The 19578-nt window shown below is 34.3% G+C and overlaps 1 protein-coding gene across 2 annotated transcripts; it reads right to left on the bottom strand.

The window, feature by feature from the left end:
* Positions 1-7297: 7297 nt before the first annotated feature.
* On the bottom strand, positions 7298-17736 carry CCDC201 (coiled-coil domain containing 201). Of its 2 annotated transcripts, none has more exons than XM_051984546.1 (3): positions 17491-17736; positions 8959-9423; positions 7298-7728 (listed from the first exon to the last, which is right to left on the bottom strand). In XM_051984546.1, the coding sequence occupies exons 1-3, from the start codon at positions 17506-17508 to the stop codon at positions 7639-7641; spliced, it is 573 nt and encodes a 190-aa protein (XP_051840506.1). In that variant the 5' UTR covers positions 17509-17736; the 3' UTR covers positions 7298-7638. The 2 variants fall into 2 exon arrangements, with proteins under 2 accessions (XP_051840506.1, XP_051840498.1); XM_051984538.1 differs by lacking the exon at positions 17491-17736 and adding an exon at positions 13666-13894.
* Positions 17737-19578: the final 1842 nt, after the last annotated feature.

Below are 19578 nucleotides of genomic sequence, written 5' to 3'. Positions count from 1 at the left end.
CATTTTCCAGTTTCTAGCCACTACAAACAGGGCTGCTACAAACATTTTGGCACATACAGGTCCCTTTCCCTTCTTTAGTATTTCTTTGGGATATAAGCCCAATAGAAACACTGCTGGATCAAAGGGTATGCACAATTTGATAATTTTTTGGGCATAATTCCAGATTGCTCTCCAGAATGGTTGGATTCGTTCACAACTCCACCAACAATGCAATAGTGTCCCAGTTTTCCCGCATCCCCTCCAACATTCATCATTATTTTTTCCTGTCATCTTAGCCAATCTGACAGGTGTGTAGTGGTATCTCAGAGTTGTCTTAATTTGCATTTCTCTGATCAATAATGATTTGGAACACTCTTAGAAAATCACTTTCAAAATTTGTTTCAACAACTAACAAATTCAGCAAAGTTGCAGCATATAAAGTAAATGTACATAACTCATCAACATGTCTATATATTAGCAACAAAACCCAGGATAAAGGAATAAAAAGTAAAATTCTGTTTAAATAACTGCAGACAATATAAAACATTTGGAAACTACCTGTCAAGACAAACTCAGGGATTATATAAACACAATTATATAATATTTTTCACACAAATAAAGATATAAAAAATTGGAAAAATATTAATTGCTCATAGATTATGCCAACATAATAAAAATTACAATTATAAATTAAGCTACCAAAGAATTATTTTATAGAGCTCAATAAAGTAGTAACAAAATTCATCGGGAACAATGTAAGATTAAGAATAACAAGGGAATCAAAGATAAAAAAGATATTAAGAAAGGAAGCTTTACAGTTCCAGATTTCAAACTATATTATAAAGCAGTAATCATCAAAATAATGACATTGGCAAAGAAATAGAGTGATGGAACAATGGAATAATTAGATAAGAATATACATTACTAAATTACCACAGTAATGTAGTATCTGATAAACCCAAAGATAGAAGCTTTTGTGTAAGAATTCAACATTTGACAAAAATTGCTGGGTGTGGCAGAAAGTAGGTATAGAGCAATATTTCATACCCTATACCAAGATAAGATCAAACTGAATAAATGATTTAGATATAAATAGTGATATCATGGGTAAATTAAAGGAGCATAGGAAAATATATCTTTTAGAACTATGCATAGTTTATGTCTAAACAAGCAATAGAGGTGATTACAGAAAGTAAAATAGACAATTTTTATTAAATAAAATTAAAAGACATTTGTACAAACAAAACCAATGTGGCCCAAATTAGAAGGAAAATAGGAAAGTGGAGAATTCTTTTGGTTACAAGTTTCTCTGATAAAGGCCTAATGTTTCAAAAATATAATAGAATTGAGTCAAATTTATTTAAATAAGAGCCATTTTCAGTTGATAATGGTCAAAGATATGAACAGCCAGATTTCAGAAGAGGAAATCAAAGCTATCAACAGTCACATAAAATGCCCTAAATCAATATTTAGGGCAAGGACAAGGTCATTCAGAAGTATTTATAGTAACTTTCCTAGCTTTTATTTGAATCCTATATTATTGAAGGAATTTTTTTAATGATACAAAAGAGACAGGATGGAAAAGGCAAATGGAGGTCCTTGGAACCACTACTATAGAATTGACCAGACAATAAGAGAAAAAAATTATTACACAAAAATACACAAGCAAGGGATCTCTAGTCAGGATAACAGGAGGATGAATTTAACCCCCCATATGCAATTGAAGTAAGATTGTTTTCTGTACAGCTAATGCTTACATTAAGCATCAGTAGAATGATGCTAATATATGTTCAAAAAAAATGTTTGATGGATAAACTACCACAAAGTCAGGAGGAATTTGATGTTCGAATGTACTTTGGGAAGAGCTCAATAAAGTAGTAACAAAATTCATCGGGAACAATGTAAGATTAAGAATAACAAGGGAATCAAAGATAAAAAAGATATTAAGAAAGGAAGCTTTACAGTTCCAGATTTCAAACTATATTATAAAGCAGTAATCATCAAAATAATGACATTGGCAAAGAAATAGAGTGATGGAACAATGGAATAATTAGATAAGAATATACATTACTAAATTACCACAGTAATGTAGTATCTGATAAACCCAAAGATAGAAGCTTTTGTGTAAGAATTCAACATTTGACAAAAATTGCTGGGTGTGGCAGAAAGTAGGTATAGAGCAATATTTCATACCCTATACCAAGATAAGATCAAACTGAATAAATGATTTAGATATAAATAGTGATATCATGGGTAAATTAAAGGAGCATAGGAAAATATATCTTTTAGAACTATGCATAGTTTATGTCTAAACAAGCAATAGAGGTGATTACAGAAAGTAAAATAGACAAGTTTTATTAAATAAAATTAAAAGACATTTGTACAAACAAAACCAATGTGGCCCAAATTAGAAGGAAAATAGGAAAGTGGAGAATTCTTTTGGTTACAAGTCTCTCTGATAAAGGCCTAATGTTTCAAAAATATAATAGAATTGAGTCAAATTTATTTAAATAAGAGCCATTTTCAGTTGATAAATGATCAAAGATATGAACAGCCAGATTTCAGAAGAGGAAATCAAAGCTATCAACAGTCACATAAAATGCCCTAAATCAATATTTAGGGCAAGGACAAGGTCATTCAGAAGTATTTATAGTAACTTTCCTAGCTTTTATTTGAATCCTATATTATTGAAGGAATTTTTTTAATGATACAAAAGAGACAGGATGGAAAAGGCAAATGGAGGTCCTTGGAACCACTACTATAGAATTGACCAGACAATAAGAGAAAAAAATTATTACACAAAAATACACAAGCAAGGGATCTCTAGTCAGGATAACAGAGGATGAATTTAACCCCCCATATGCAATTGAAGTAAGATTGTTTTCTGTACAGCTAATGCTTACATTAAGCATCAGTAGAATGATGCTAATATATGTTCAAAAAAAATGTTTGATGGATAAACTACCACAAAGTCAGGAGGAATTTGATGTTCGAATGTACTTTGGGAAGAGCTGAGTAAAGAGTGATATGTTCATGTGTGAAGAGAATGGTGATAACTGGAGATCTAGACAAAGGGAACTTCAACTTGGACTACATGTAATGCTCAACAAGCTTTAATTTCCCCATACCTTTTAAACAAAGCTAAATCAAGTATTTAGTATAAAAGCTTTCATTCACAAAATATTTAGCTTAATCTATATTTATTTTCCATTACCTCTTAGGTAAATACATTGGATGCTACGGTTCAGGGATACACAGAGTTGATGTTCTCAGAAGACCAGTATGAGACCAATATTTCATTGAATTGCCTACTGATGATATTTTCTTGTTAAATGGTCCCATTAAGTCTATGTTTCTAAGTTTGTTTACTGGAAAAGGTTTTAGTGAAATCATCTGATCATAATCTTATGTGAACCTATTAATTAAAACATTTAATTCTCTGAAAACCAGACTATAAGTGAGATAAGGTTTTATTTTACAAAAAACTCCAAGGAAGAAATGTGAATACATATTAAAGTTCTTAATCATGAAAATTTAAAATAATTCATTACATGCTATACACAAAAAAAATTAATGACCAAATATATTTTTCTATCTATTGTTGTTCTGGACTAATTAGTACAATTCCAGCAATCTTGAAACTGCCTTATCTAATTGATGAAATCCCCATAAAGTAGGATGGATATTTGAGAAATTAAATAACTTCTTAGTTCCAAACAGAGAAACATATTGATGCAAATTTCCTTTAAATTTAGTACAAGAACACCAGATTCAGGCAAAAATCCATAGTTAGAGCCTTAATTCTGCTATTTTTTGTGTCTTTGGGCAAATTCCTCATCTAGGCCTTCATTCTTTCATTGATAAAATTAATAGATATGAATGGATGACTTTAAAGCTTCTTTCTAGTTCCTGTGATACTATCAGAATGTGACCAACATAGATAATTTTACTAGAAAATTTGTAATCATGTCTCTAAAGTGAATAAATTACTTCCTTTATAATTTTTTTTTGGTAAGGGAATTTGGATTTAGTGACTTGCCCAGGGTCACACAGTAAGGAGATGTTAAGTATTTGAGGCTGGATTTGAAATCAGGTCTTATTGACTTTAGAGCAAGTGCAACACACATACACACATTGATACTATCTTTATGTAATTAGGAGATGTGTGTGTGTGAATTCATCTGGCAATATATGAAAGGAGTGGTTTTTATATTGGGAGTCCCTGTATTGAATATTTTAAGACTTTTGAAATCAATGGCATATGAAATCACACATGTATGTACATATTTGGCCAAAATCTGTTATTTAATCCCCGTAGGAAACTTCGGTGTGGAAATTTTCCATTAATACAAACTTTTAACAAAAACTTATCCATCATTTATAATTTGAGAGAGGTGCCTAAATCATTTAGAAATAAAATAATTTATTCACAATCATCACAGCTAGTATGCATCAGAGTCAAGACTTGAATCTCTTTTTCACTGTAAGAAAAGTCCCTTTCCTACTGATGTGGTGCTAGTGGTAAATAAGAGGTGTGAGAATTGGGGTGTGGAATCCCCTCTGCTCAAGCAGATCCAATGAGAAAGAATTTGAAAAGACTGCGTGTCAGAAAAGAGAAGTTTATTATTCAGTAAGAAGAAGCTCTCTTAGCAGGCAAAATTCCTAATGGGAATTTGGCAGAGGTATGTTAACAGACCCTTAGTTATATAGGCAAATATTGACCTGGGGCTGGGAGCTATCTGGACTAATCAATAAAGGATAATCAGACAGATCTTCAATTGAAGAAAATCGCTTAACTGGGAGTTTGAAGACTTTTCCCAGCATGTGGGAACCCCCTGAAGGGGATCCAGGCCACTCCCAAAAGATCTCAGTTTCAACAGAGAGTGATTTGACCAAGATCTCTGATTGAATGAAGCCATTTAACTTGGGAAGGGCTTGTCTGGGAAGGTATGCTTTTCCCAGGAGAGAGCTTGAGACCCCAATCACCCTTCTTTTATAGATAAAAGGAGACACAGTTTGAGGATTCACCCCCATCACTACTATGCTACTCTGTCCTTACAAAACAACAATAAACAGTAGTGCTATGGTACTATTTGTGGAACTGGAAGTGAGAGATCATTTGATTTTTTTCATTGTATCATCATTCCCTATCATTATGGCTGAGATACAGTTAATACAAAATAGTTGTTTATTGAATTAGAATTAAGTATTTAATAATTATCATTTTTTATATTTTTTCCTGATTGACCAGTACCAATAAATTGTAACACATTGCCAAAGAAGTCAAGTCAAATCAAGAAGCTTTTATAAAATGCTTATTATATACCAGACTCTAAGATAAGTCCTTAGAATACAAAGAAATGCAGGAGGGAGAGAAGAAGAGAAAGAAGGAGAATGGGAGAGAGGGAGAGGGAGAAAGGAGAAAGGAGAAAAGGGGAGAGAGAGGGAGAGAGGAAGAGAAAGAGAGAGAGAAAGATACAGAAAGACAGACCCAGAGGAGGAGGAGGGAAAAGAGGAAGAAGAGGAGGAGGAAGAAGAAGATAAAGAAAGGAGAAAGAAGAAATAAGGAAGAGGAAAGAGATAGGAAGAAAGAAGAGAGAAAGTAGGAAGAAAGAAGAAGAGGAGGAAGAAGGAGGAACACATCTCTTTCTCCAAGTTGCAGCCAAGACCCATCCATTCCACCTTTACAATATTCCTTATCAGCCCCCTTCTCTCCTCTAACATCACTATCCTAGTGCAAGAGCCTCCTCATTTCACACATCTAACCTATTGCTGCCTCCTCTCTCCTCTCTAATCCATCCTCCATTCAGCCACTTAAGTGATTTTCTTAAAACACAGACCTGATCATATTACTTAACACTCTCTCCTATTTAATACCCCCAATGGTTTCCTATCACCTCCAGGAACATATACAAAATGCTCCGATGAGCATTCAAAGACCTTTATGACCTAGTGCCCTCCTACTTTGCCAGTCTCTTTTCACCATACTCTCAAATCCTTACTCTAATTCAGCAACAGTGGTCTCCTAGCTGTCTGACAAACAAGACCCCCATCTCACATTCCTGGGCATTCTCTCAGGTCCAGGAATGCTCTCCCTCCTAATGACCTCCAACTAAAATTCTCCTTTCTACAGGATGCCTTTTCCAACCCCTCTTAATTCCAGTGCCTCCCCTTTTAATCATTATATTTTTATTCTGCATGCAGCTTGTTTTGTATATGTTTGATTGTTATTTCCTCCTTCAGGGCAAGGAATATCATTTGCCCCCTTTAAAAAATGCTCGCCATTGGGGTAGGTGCTTAATAAATGTTTATTGAATTGAATCAAAGAAGAAAAGGTACATGAAAAAAATCATCTAAGATATCATTGCAAAAGTAGTTAGGGCAGTTACAATTGTGTTGGCAAAATAAGAGAATTCCTAAACATATCAAAAAAAAAAAATTGCAGTGAGATGTAATCTGTTCCTCACCACTATATACTTATCTTATGCAACTTATGTTGACATCATTATTCCAAGTTATCAATTTGAGAAATTTTTCATTAGTAAAAATAATTACTCTCTTTAACATCTAGATAATTCAGAGCTCTGGTTTTGCTCAGCAGCCCCAGCATCATTTACAAAATCTTTCAAAATTGTTGAACCCATTTATAACTCAGATAATAGGGGTAAAGCATTCCTCTTTTGGAAGGAAAAATGCTCTCCTCATAAAGCACTTGAGAAGATGTAACACAATGTGAATCAAAGCCTGTTGCATCTTTTTCTTCTTTAATAGTCTGCATGTCTTAAAACAATGTTCTCTTGGTTCTGTTCATTTTGCTCTTCATTATTTCATGCAAATCTTTTCATATCTTAAAAAAAAATCATTTAGATCATATCTTCTAGCACAGTATTCCATTACAGTCACATACTACAACTTATTCAGCCATTCCCCAGTTGATGGGCATCCCCTGAAATTTTCAGGGTTTTTGCTACAGAAAGTTGCTATAAACATCTCATTCAAAGTTATTACTATTTGTAAATTTCCCTTCATCTTATTTTTACTCATTTTCCTTCTCATCCTTTCTATCCTATCCTGGTTACTTGTCTTTTCTTCTGACTCTCTTATATTCCTTATTTTACCCATCTCTAAGAGTCTCTCCTTTATCTTCCCTTCTACTTTTCTAAATTTTAATCTATACATTCTTTTTTTTTAAAATAAAGGATATGAAGAAAGAGGCTATTTGCATCAAGAAAAAGAACTGATAAATGGAAGTATATAGAAAAATTTTACACAGACACACATACCTATTTGTGTAATGGTACTTATCTTTAGAGGGGTGAGAGAAGGGGGAAAAATAAATAAATAAATTTACATAATTTTATTATACATTTAAAAAGAATAGCAAGTTGTAATAGATTTACAGCTTCATGTACAATCATCTTTTATTGTATGTTAATTAAACCTTGATTACTAATATGTTTGTAAACTTAGATCTGAGGATTTCTGCAGTTCTAGAGTTTATTCAACCAATTTATTCAACTAAATTTCAAAAATAAAAGTATGCTTTTATGCTACAAAGAAGCTCATTTGTTTAAGTACAACAAAATGCAGCATTTATTATTTATGTGGGAAGAACTTATAAAAGTTTCAAACAATATATTTATAGGTTTTCTTGAAAGATTATCTTGTGACTTCAACAACTAATTCATGATGTGTAGCTTCTTCAATGTTTTGGAGTTGAAGAAGTTCCCACGGACTCAAGTTATTTGCCTATTTAAAGAAAAAAATCATTTATGTAAAATAGTATTATGGAATATGGGACCAATTTAGGCAAGATAACAATCCCAACATATCAACCCTATAGCTTTGTCATTCTTAGAAAAGCAGAACATCTCTTAGGATGGGATGTTGCCTTCAGACAGTTCAAATACAGGGTTTTCTAGATTCTTGTACTCTATAGTGTTAATATCATTAGGAACAAATTGATTTCACAGCAACCAATATAAGTTGGCAACTTTCCTCATCTGCCAGTTATGGCAAGGTCATCAGGAAATTAGTTCATTCAATGAAAAATCAAACTTTACTTGTGATCCTGCTTTCTTGCTCAGGTCTTGAATGTAACTAATTTAGATAACTATTAATTCAATGTTAATAGTTATCCAATATTCCCTAGAATGTCTGACTCTTGAAATGACTGAATTTTTAGTTCCAATCTGTAGACATAAGAAGCCACCTCTCTAATCCTGGAATATCAGACAAAATTCTACCTAGGCTAAGACGCTGCATTGAAAAATGGGGTGACTACCTTCTGATCATACTTCTAATAATGTACGTTTGTAAACTGCTTTGACATTTGAAGGAGATCCATAGAATATTTATATTTCTTGGTCTTCAAATCAATTTCAACTGCTATAAGATTAAGATCTTAGAAACTAACAGAATTTAATCCTTTTTGATGTCCCCATGTAGATAATTTCCAATGAATGATGACAGGACAGTCTTTTACCATCATTCTCCCCATAATAAAAGGGGAAAAACAAGAGAACCAAAAGTAGGAAGTGACTTCTGTGGGACTACTATTTATTGCTAATTCCCAAATTCTCATGGCTATGTATCCTTGATGATAAAGATATGGGGATAAAAGGAGGCATGAAAGCAGATAATTCTGGAGGAGGATAGAATGAAAAGGAAAGGAGAAATTGGTATTTATGTTAGCCACTGAAGGAAGAATGGCATCACAAAGTAAAGGGGGGGGGGGGTGAAATCACAGAAAAGGGGCAAAGTTTCTCTATTATTAACACCAGAGTTTCTCTACAGAAGGGATATAAAATTCATAAAGTCATAAAACAGGGATTGCCTATATAGAGAACAAAATTAACTCTCGAAAGAAAATAGGCCTAATAAAATCAAATTTAACATTCAGTGGAAATGCAATACTAGAGTTTTAAAAAGCCATAAATGATTTGGCTGTAATTAAGAATATTTGGAATGGTTACATACCACACGTCTCTTCTTAAAACGACCTTTTCTTTCAACAGGGTCCTTTATTCCAGGTAATCCATAACAGCACCATTTTTTGAAAGATATCTTACTCTTTTTCTTGGTTAATGGATCAGAAACTTGATGTCCCTGCTTGGCTGAAGAGAAGTTCAAGCTGTTTTGTATCTCTGCATTGGATTCCTCAGAAGCAGATACTGTAGAAAGTCTCTTCCTTTGACCAAAAGGTTTAAGACTTCTTGTGTCTGGATGAGCTGAAAATTCTTGAAATGGTGTTTTGGGCAGGGGAGACTCCATAGGAGTTCCCCTTTCACTTCCAGCTTCTTTTAGGTAGGATATACTGTCTATAGAAATCATGCTTTTAGACAGTGTGGCATCCACAGGTGTGCTATGTTTTATTAATTTGCTGGTTGAAGAAGTGAACTTTAAGGATGAATTCTCTTCCTTGGATGTTCCTGAATCAAATATCTAAAATATAAAACATCATGGATTGTTTTCTATAAAATATTGGCATGCAGCCCTTAAAAGCATTTGAATCAATTAGAAAGTAAGAACTATTTCAATGGAAAGAATCTAATACTTCAATTTGACAAATTCATCCCAGGCTAAATTATTTAGACAGTAGAAGTTTTTAACTGAAGAAGGAGAAACATAACTTGCTAAGAAACGAGTCTTGTTTCTTTGTCTCTCGCTGCTGAATCCCCCAACATTTGTCGGGGTGGGGGTAAATGATATATAACCTGAACATGGGATCATAGATTTAGAACCAAAAGTAACTTTAGAGGCCACTGAATTCAACCTCATCATTTCATATATTACAGACATATGGAACAAACTTGGATTTGCCCTTCCAGATAGGTTTTCTAGAGCATGTGCAGGTATTTCCCATTTGCTTCAAAGCTCATCTCTGAGGACTTCAGTTAATAGTTTATTCCTCCAATTATATGTAAAGATAGTTTTCAACTCCTGTTTTATAAGACTTTGAGTTTCAAACTTTTTCTCCCTCCTTCTCTTTCATCTCCCTTCCTCAAGATGGCAAGTAATCTGATATAGGTCATACATGTGTAATTATAAAAAACATTTCCATATTAGTTATGTTGGGAAAGAAGAAAAAGGAAGTGAAAACAATATTCTTTGATCTACATTCAGACTCCAGAGTTCTTTCTCTGGATGTGGTTAGTATTTTCCATCATGATTATTTTAAAATTGTCTTGCATCAATGCATTGCTGAGAACTAAGTTAATAATAGTTGAACATTGCATAATGTTGCTGTTATTGTATACAATATTTTTCTGGTTCTGCTCACTTTACATACCATCATCTTATTTTTCTGAAATCTGCCTACTCATTTCTTATGGCATAATTTATTCCATTATTTTTATATACTACAACTTGCTCGGTAATTCTCCAATCAATGGGCATCCATTCAATTTCCAATCCTTTGCCAACACAAAAAAGAACTGCTATAAATAAAAAAAGATCCTTTATCCTTTTCAATGATCTCTTTGGGCTACAGATCTCATACTAATACTTATGGATCAAAGGGATTTATAGTTTTATATTCCTTTGGGAATAATTTCAAAAAAATTTTTTTTAAATAATGGTTTGTAAACTGGCTGAAACTCTGAATAGGTGCAATTGAATCAGAGAACCAAGCACTTAAGGCTAATTGCCTATTGGAAAATAGCTCTATTAGCATGTTTGGAATTTCTCTTCTCACAGTTAATGCTAGCTCAATGCTTGGGGTTAAGAGAATTGTAAGGAAAGATTAGGGGGTGGAGTAAGAAAAGCCAGAGTCACTTTGGAGGCGGATGAAGAGAAGGGAGGTTGTGGAGAGCTTGTGGCAGTCTTGTTCATCCCCTTTACTTCTCCCCCTAAAGATCAAGGACTTTTGCTTATCCTGACTCCAGCTGATTCTGAGGCCTGCAGGGGCTAACCCGGACTCCACAATGGCTGGATCAGTTCATAACTTCAACAACAACAATACATTAGTGTTCCAATTTTCCCCACATCTTTCTCCATATTTATCATTTAATTTTTCTGTCTTTTTAGTCAATTTGATAGTATGATATGGTACCTGAGAGTTCTCTTTATCTAATCAGTTGTGATTTAGAGCATTTTTTTTTTCCCCACATGACTATAGGTAGTTTTTTTTTTTTTTCCAACTGAAAACTGCCTATTCACATCCTTTGACCATTTATCTACTGGTAATAATTTGTATTCTTATAAATTTGATTTAGTTCTCAATTTGAGAAATGAGGCCTTTACAAGAATCACAGGTCTGTAAAAATCGTTTACCAGATTTTTGCTTCCTTTGCATTGGTTTTGTTTGTGCAAAACCTTTTTAATTCAATGTACTCAAAATTATTCATTTTTCATTTCATTATGTTCTACAGCTCTTGTTTGATAATAAATTCTTTATTTCTCCATAGATCTGACAGGTAAACTATTCTTTATTCTCCCAATTTGTTTATATTATCACTTTTTTTGTCTAAATAATGTATCCATTTTGATCTTATCTTGAAAATACAGTTTGAGATGCTACTCTAATTTCTTCCATAATCTTTTCCAGTTTTCCCATCAGTTTTTAATCAAATAGTGAGTTCTTATCTCAGAAGCTTGAGTCTTGTTTTAATCAAACCCAAATATTATGTTTATTAAACTCAAAGATTAATATAATCACTTATATGCTATTCTGTGTATATAATCTATTCTACTAATCTACCATTTTATTTTTTAGCCAGTACCAAATAGTTCTGATGATAGTTTCTTTATAATATGGTTTTATATCTGTTATAACTAGGTCACCTTCCTTTCCATTTTTCATTAATTCTGTCAATATTATTGATTTTTTGTTTTTTCAGCTGAATTTTGTTACTTTTTTTTCTAGCTCTATAAAATATTTTTTTGGGAAGGGGGGGTGGGGGGGACTGGGTAGAGCTCAAGCAACTTCCTGGCTTCTGTCATCTCAGCTCTGTCCTTCCTCCCCCCAGCTCCCCAATTTCCTGTCCCATCTCTTGTAACTTCAGAAGTCTACTCCGGGCCATATCTGACAAAGGTGTGTGTGATAAGGTGCCCTGTAATTGTCTCTAAAGACAGAAACATTAAACATTAATTTTAGACATTAAAAGGGACAATCTGTCCCTCCCTCACTCCCTTTCTTTGGGGGCTATCTTCCTCTGCCTCATACAGGAACAGTGGTTGTCTTGTCTCTTCCCCTAACTATGTTAGCACATGACTACTTCTCTAGACACTTTTGATGGGAGGGACCCTGAAACTGTCCTGACTTTGGGGAAAATGTTTGAGAAACTCTCCTTAAACTCTGGAGAAACTCTCTTGGGAGAGGCCTGCCCCAGGGAATCAAGATAAAGTGGTTTCATCTGTTATCTTGGTGGAACTAGCTACATCCTCTATTGAGTTGAGTCCAGGACCACTCCTACTTAGTTCAAACTTAAGATTCATTTAGCTGGAGATCTAGATTTCTATTGACCTCTATTGACCTGAAAATTGGCTCAAGACCACTCCCAGTAAATGCTTTTATTCAACTGGAAATCTAGGCCTGGGGACAGTAATTTCTTTCCATGGAAACTTCAGTCCCAAATCTCTTTATCAACTTTGGGGCTCATTTCTTTGCAGGGGACCTCTCCTTGGTATACCTGCCTGCTAGGACTCCCTGCCCGCTGAAAAGACATTCTCTTTTCAGCATTAACCCCTCTTTATCTCTCTCACTTACTTCTATCAAGACCTGGCAGAGGGCCAAAAGCAGGAATTAGTCTTAGTTTTCCTGACATCCTTTGAGATTTTGTTCAAATCCCAGTCTCTATAGGATAGCACATTCAAGGTTTAGGGACACTCACTCCAGGTTAGGGACAAAATGAATACTTAGTGTTCTGTTCAAGAAACAGCAAATAGACCAATATGTTGTTCATTTGCTTCAGGTGTGTCTAACTCTTCATGACTTCATTTGGGGTTTTCTTGGCCAAGATACTGGAGTGGTTTGCCATTTCTTTCTCCAGTTCATTTTACAGGAAAAAAACTTTAGGAGAAATTCATTATACACTGATTTTGACTTCCTTTTACCAACCTGGTCATCCTCCTCTGGATGTGTTCTACTTTGTCAATATTTATATTAAAATGTGTCCCAGAACAAAATATTTCAGATGTCTGACTTGGGATGAGCATATTGAAACTATTGTCAACTTTGTTCTAGACACATTTTTGTCTAAGGTTATTATTAGCAATTTGCACTGTCTAGTACTTTAAGATCATGTTAAATCATGTAAACATCGTTAAATTAAGTATTTTTAAAATTAAACATCCTTGTATAATCATACACTAGAACATAAAAAATAACAATCCAATTAAGAGATAGGAAAATATGGGTCAGAAGACCAATATTTTGTGAAAAGTTAAATACATACAACCTACACAACTTTGGGAATATTAATATCTTTGTGACCTCAGTTTCTTCCTTTATAAAAGGGGAAGAACAAATGATCTACATATTTTGACATTTGTGAAAGAAAAGGAAACAAAAGAAATAGGTATACATATTGAAAATTTGAACAAACATGTTAAGTTTCTAAAGAATTGATAGCTACTTGTCATACTTGATCTTAGCCAAAAGATGGAGAAAACAATAGGTACTTGTAATAGAAATAATTAATTAGGTAATTAGAGTAGAATTATATATGTATAATGTGAAAATACCTTTTCTGATAGGGCTATGGTGATCATATTTTTATAATGCCAATCTTTTGAAAAGGACCAAATACTCTGCCAGTGTAGAATGTTGCTATTACTGGACATCTCAAGGCTCTTATTCAATAATCAAGCCAATAAGAATTCTGATTCTTTGGAATCCAGATAGAAAGCAGCCTGCAATGTGTTACAGTTTGAAACATATGTTTATTCTATTAGGGTCATAGATTTAAACTGAAAGTGATCTTTGAGATTATTTTAACAACAACAACAACAACAAAAAAAAAAAAACCTTATCATTCTTTATTTAATTTATTGCTTCAGGTAATTACTCAGATGTTACAAATAAATCCTTTATCTTATTCACATTGTATGGATATAAAAAGGATGCTTTGTTTGACCAGATTCACATAAACAAGAAAAAGACCTATGAATATAAAGTCCCTTTGCCTTTGTTAAAAACAAAAACAAACAAAAAAAACACACTTGGTTGCTGGAAAGTTACTAAACAAGTCTTTTATGGTGGTCAAAAAAGACTAATGAATGTCTCTCTAGGTGCAAACACTTATTTGATTTCTAAAAGTTTAAGACATTTCAGTCAATTATTTATACTGGACTCTTTCTACATGGTAAAACTATGCTAAACACTGGAAATATCAAGAAAGCAAAAAAAAAATAATCTCTATCTTCAAGAAAATTACATTCTACTAGAGAATACATGTAAATAATTAGGCACATATGACATATAAATATACATGGCTGTACACAAAGAGCAAGGGGAGCAATTTGAAAGAAGGCATTGGGAGGATTGTTCAAGAAAGCAAATAGACCAGTATGTTGTTCATTTGCTTCAGGTGTGTCTAACTTCGTGATTTCTTTTGGGTTTTCTTGGCCAAGATACTGGAGTAGTTTGCCATTTCCTTCTCCAGTTCATTTTACATGAGGAAACTTGATAGGCTACTGAATGAGTGACATGGCCAGGGTCACACAACTAGTAAGTGTCTGAGACCAGATTGGAACTCAGGGGAAAATGCATTTTCCTGATTCCAGGCCTGTCTATTCAACACACCACCTAGCTGCCTGATATAGCGGAATCATAATGTATATAGAGATTAGTGTTTAGGAATACTAGGAAGGTAGGCAAGTGCTCAGTAATGAAGAGTTGTGACCAAAAAATGATCCTGGAGCTAATGGGGAGGCAATTAATTTTATTGGGAGACATGAGATTATAAGACTAATTGTTTAAGGAGATAACTCATTTTTGTGGTTAAATAAATGATGGATTGTAGGTAAACTTAAGACAGTGAGACCAGTTAAAAGAGTGAGGAATCAAGAATGACATGAAAGTTGTGACCCTTGGTGAGACTGGGAAGATAGTGGGAAGAGAGGAGAGTTTGGATGAAAGAAAATAAGTTTAATTTTGAATATTGTGAAAATAAAATAGCCATGCAACATGCAAGTTGAGATTTCCAAAATGTATTTGGCAAGTTGGGATTCAGGAGAAACTCTACGGCTAGATATATGGATCTGGGAATCATCTTCATGGAGATGATAACTAAAGTTGCGGGAGTCAGTGAGATCATTCAATAAGATAGTATAGAGTAGGAAAAGAAGACTCAGGACAGGGACCTGGCGGGGATACACAGTTATTAGTTATAGCAAGGATTTTTTTAAAAACCAGGAAAGAGGATTGAAGAGAAATTAGGGAGAGGGAAAGGGAAAAGATGTGTCATGAATCTTAGAAAGGAAAATATTCAGAAGAAGGGGATTAAAAATACCTTTCTGTAGCATTTGACAAGAAAGATGAAGATTGAGAAGAGATCATTGGTAGTTTTGGAGAGGGAAGCTTTGGTTGAATGATGAAATTGATAGCCAAACTGGAAAAGAGGGTGAGAAAAGAGAATAAATGAACTGGTATTCGTCTGAGATAGAGGTGAAAGAGAAAAACAAGGGAAGATATTCAAGTAATGAAATGAGTGGGAGTAAAATTTAGACCTCAAATCTTATTCAGGAAAAGGAGACCCATAGATGCTCTGTATTTTATATTTAAAAAGCTCCATTGACAAATTATCCTTCTTGTGCCCTCAGCATCCAATTCAGTTATGAAACTTAAATGTAGAGGCGATTTTCTTTCAGTTTAAACTATTTTTGCACACATATACAAGGGCTAGTGACACCAGAGATCAAATTTTGCTTCTGACTATCTAGATAATTCACTTGATCTCTCGGTTTCCCAAGTAACTCTAAAATTATAAGCTAATGCTGTTTAACAGTAAATGCTGATCAACATTTCCTCACTAAAAATCACCCATATTAAATCATAGGTCCAATACTATTTTGTATATATGTGTGTGTGTGTATATATATGTATGTGTATGGACATATATGTACATTTATATCTATGTATAGTGATACAAAATAGCTCAGTGCTCTTGGGTAAGTAATATCTTTTTAAGAAACTATAGATGTTTATTTTTTGGCAAGGCAATTAGGGTTAAGTGATCACAGATAGTAAGTGTTAAATGTGAGGTCAAATTTGAACTCAGGTCGTCCTGATTTCAGGACCAGTACTTTATCTACTGCACCTTCTAACTACCCCAAGTCTTAAATTTAATGTATTCCAAGAAACTCTTAAGATGAAATTGCATTACTGTTCTTGACTTCTGTAGATGCAGAGAATCTGGTCACACTAAAATTTCAGTCAGATTATGAATACAAGGCCATACCATGGCTTTGAAAATACTTAATAATTGGTTAATTCCTTTTACAAACATGTTTGAAGTGGCTAACATGCTGGGCCCTGAGGCTGCAAACAGTTTAAATGAGAGAAGATCCCATTAAGGAGCACATAAACTCTACAGACATTACTTGCAACATTGCTCAGTGAATGTATATAGAGAGGACCAGTGATTTCATCAGTGTAGAAAGTCCCTCTAGTGATATAGTTCAGTAGTTCTCCTTTAACTTACCTGGGGGCATCCAGAGTTTAAGTGACTTGCACCTGACCACACAGTTGATATGATTCAGAAGCTGATGTCAAGACAATGTCTCATACCCCCTGCCTCACCATATTCTGTAGGCCACAATCTTTATTAAAATATTTTTCCCCACATTAAACCCAAATCTCCTCCCCCCACCCCCATAGCCAGACCCAATTCTCCTTTAAGAGATTTCTAGAAGAACAAGATTTCATTTTCACAACAAGCCACCCAGTTAACTAACAAAGAGAATCTAATTCTTCATTTATTCATACACTGAGTACAAGGTTGATACCTATTATCAATGACCTGTCAGAATACAAGATATGGGTTCAGATTACATAAAAAAGAATTGGCCACACAGGTGAGCATCCAAAGATTTGTGCACTGAGGGAGGAAGATGATAGAGGAAGAAGGCAGAATTCCTTATAGATACAATAACTATCCTTTGGTGGTTTGTTTAGACAGGAGAACAGCTAACTAATATATGCATTTTTTTTCCCCCCAGAGTTATGTCCAGAAGCTAAAAAATTCAGGTATGAAATCCCAGTACCATGGATTATTTTTCAGGGGATGTCATTCAGAGTACTAATCTATAGCACTTCATATCTTAAATTTCACTTCATTCAACACTTAAATTGCTTATTATAAGTGTGACATATTGTCAGCATGCACAGTGAATTATTAGCAATAAAATTTACTCATAGGCCTGAAGGGTTTTAGCATGTGAAATAAGACAATTTCCTCAACCTCCAACCTAAAAACTTTTTCATTTTTCTTCTTCATACCTACCTACCACTGCTATCTACTCTCCTCCTTTTCCCTAAAATAAAATAAAATTAAAAGCAACTCTTACCGCCCCTTTCAAATCCATTCTTTTCTCTCAGAAACCTGACTTGGCCTTCACTAACAGGGTAAATTCTCAGCTTCTCATTGAAAAAAAAAAAACAGGAAACCCCTGCTGTTGCTTTACCTTTTCCCTGTGAAGAAAAGCAGTATATATACAAGCCCCTCACCTGTTTGCAATAAAGCAAAAGAGGTCAATCTAGGCCACAGGTGGGTCTTTGAGAAATCTTTTCTTCTCAAATTTCAAATAGACATTTTCCATACCTGCTTTCTACCATGTTCAATATAAGTTGTTGGATTCCACCTGTGTTCAAGCTTCAGTATTCTCGTGGATAAAAAAGAAGTCACATCCATTCTGTGAATCTCAGTTCTTAATTTGTAAAATGATGGGATAGGATTTGTCGACCTCAAATTTGTCTCTAAATTTTGTCAGTTCAGATACTCATGGTAGGATTATTCTGCTTTTCTCTTTAAAAACAAATCAAAGGGACAAACAATTAGAGAAGTGGGAAAATCACATTGCAAATATTAAACAAGAATTGGTATCATTCATTAATCTCTGGCAATCAGTCTCACTTTTATCTCCTTGATTAAGCATTTGAGAAGGCATTTGTTAACCAAAGTGCCTGAAGTCCTTTTCTCTCCTGTGTACTTCATTGTAGTTTTGAAAGCATTTCTCTCCTAAATAAAGACAAAGCTTAACTGAGAACATAAGAGGGTGCATCTGAGAATTTCAGTCAGTAGGAATAGTGGTAGATCCACATTCATCCATTTAACAAACAATAGGCATCTGGTAGAAGCACTTTAAAATTTTCAATGACCTTTGCTCTCTCCTATAAACTTTCATTTGATCTGGATACTCACAATGACTTTTGTGAGGTAGATACTTTTATTATCTCCATTTTACAGATGAGGAAATTGAGGTAGAGAATGGATAAGTGACTTGCCCAATATCACACAGCTAAAACAAGTCTTCTTGACTAAGACCAGTGTATTATCAGTGTATTATCAATTAGTAACATTGAGAAGTGGGATTTTCACTTCTGAATTTGGAAGTAGAAAAACATAAGAATCTATCACCTCTCTTCCATGAATCAGGGATTTATGTGATGAAGCTGGAAAGACGTGTCCTCCACTGGCCAAGAGAAGTCTATTAATGAATCAATTTATGATTAAAAAAAAAAAAATGGATTCATTGGACTACTGGAGACTAGCCATAGGAGGCAGCTAGTGTTATGCCACAGTCTCTTTGAAACTGTTCTACTTCAGTTTCCCTGCATTAGTTTCCCTTATTATCCTGACTGAGTTTCCCTGAACTGTTCTATCTCAGTTTCCTTAACTGTTCTGCCTCAATCCCCTTAGTTGTAACCACTCCCTCCCTGCTCTGGTCCATTAAGACTGAGGACCATTTGCTCTAAGGTTCTAAATTGTCAATGTGAGACTCAAGATGAGGGGAAGATCAGACTTCTTGACTCCTAACTCCTTCTGCCTTCAGGAGTTGATGACACTACCCCTCTAAAATATTCCAAAAGATAAGACTATCCCGGATACCTCATTGATATCTTTACTTCTGTTTATTCAGACATCCTGACTCTGGCTTTTAGTAAGAATTTATAGCTCCCCCCATCCTGACAGAACCAAATAGGTCTGGGAAGAAGTTTCCCACTTCTTTCCCCTTCTTTGTTTGTAAAAGGTATATAAGAATTCTCCCATTCATAGCTATATACTTTGAGACGAGAGTCCTGTCCAGTCAATTATACTCTATAATTAATAAAATATTAAAAACTCTCTAATCTCTATCCTGCCTCAGTTTCTCTGGCATTACACTAGGTGGTTCAGTGGATAGACTTTTGGCTAGTCCTGGAGTCAGGAAGACATGAGTTCAAAACCAGGCTTAGATACTAATTATATGATCCTGGGGTCATTTACTTTCAATTTGCCTCAGTAACTGTAAAATGATGATGATAATAGCACCTATCCCTCAGGGTTATTGTGAAGATCAAATGACATGATATTTGTGAAGTACTTACAATAACACCTGGCACATAGATAGCATTTGATATATGCTTATTTCTTCCTCATAATAGCAACTGAAATA

This window comes from Antechinus flavipes, chromosome 1, assembly GCF_016432865.1.
Source record: "Antechinus flavipes isolate AdamAnt ecotype Samford, QLD, Australia chromosome 1, AdamAnt_v2, whole genome shotgun sequence".
Lineage (NCBI taxonomy): Eukaryota > Metazoa > Chordata > Mammalia > Dasyuromorphia > Dasyuridae > Antechinus > Antechinus flavipes.
The sequence above is the reverse complement of the archived record's forward strand: the minus strand, read 5'-3'. Positions and strand labels throughout refer to the sequence as shown.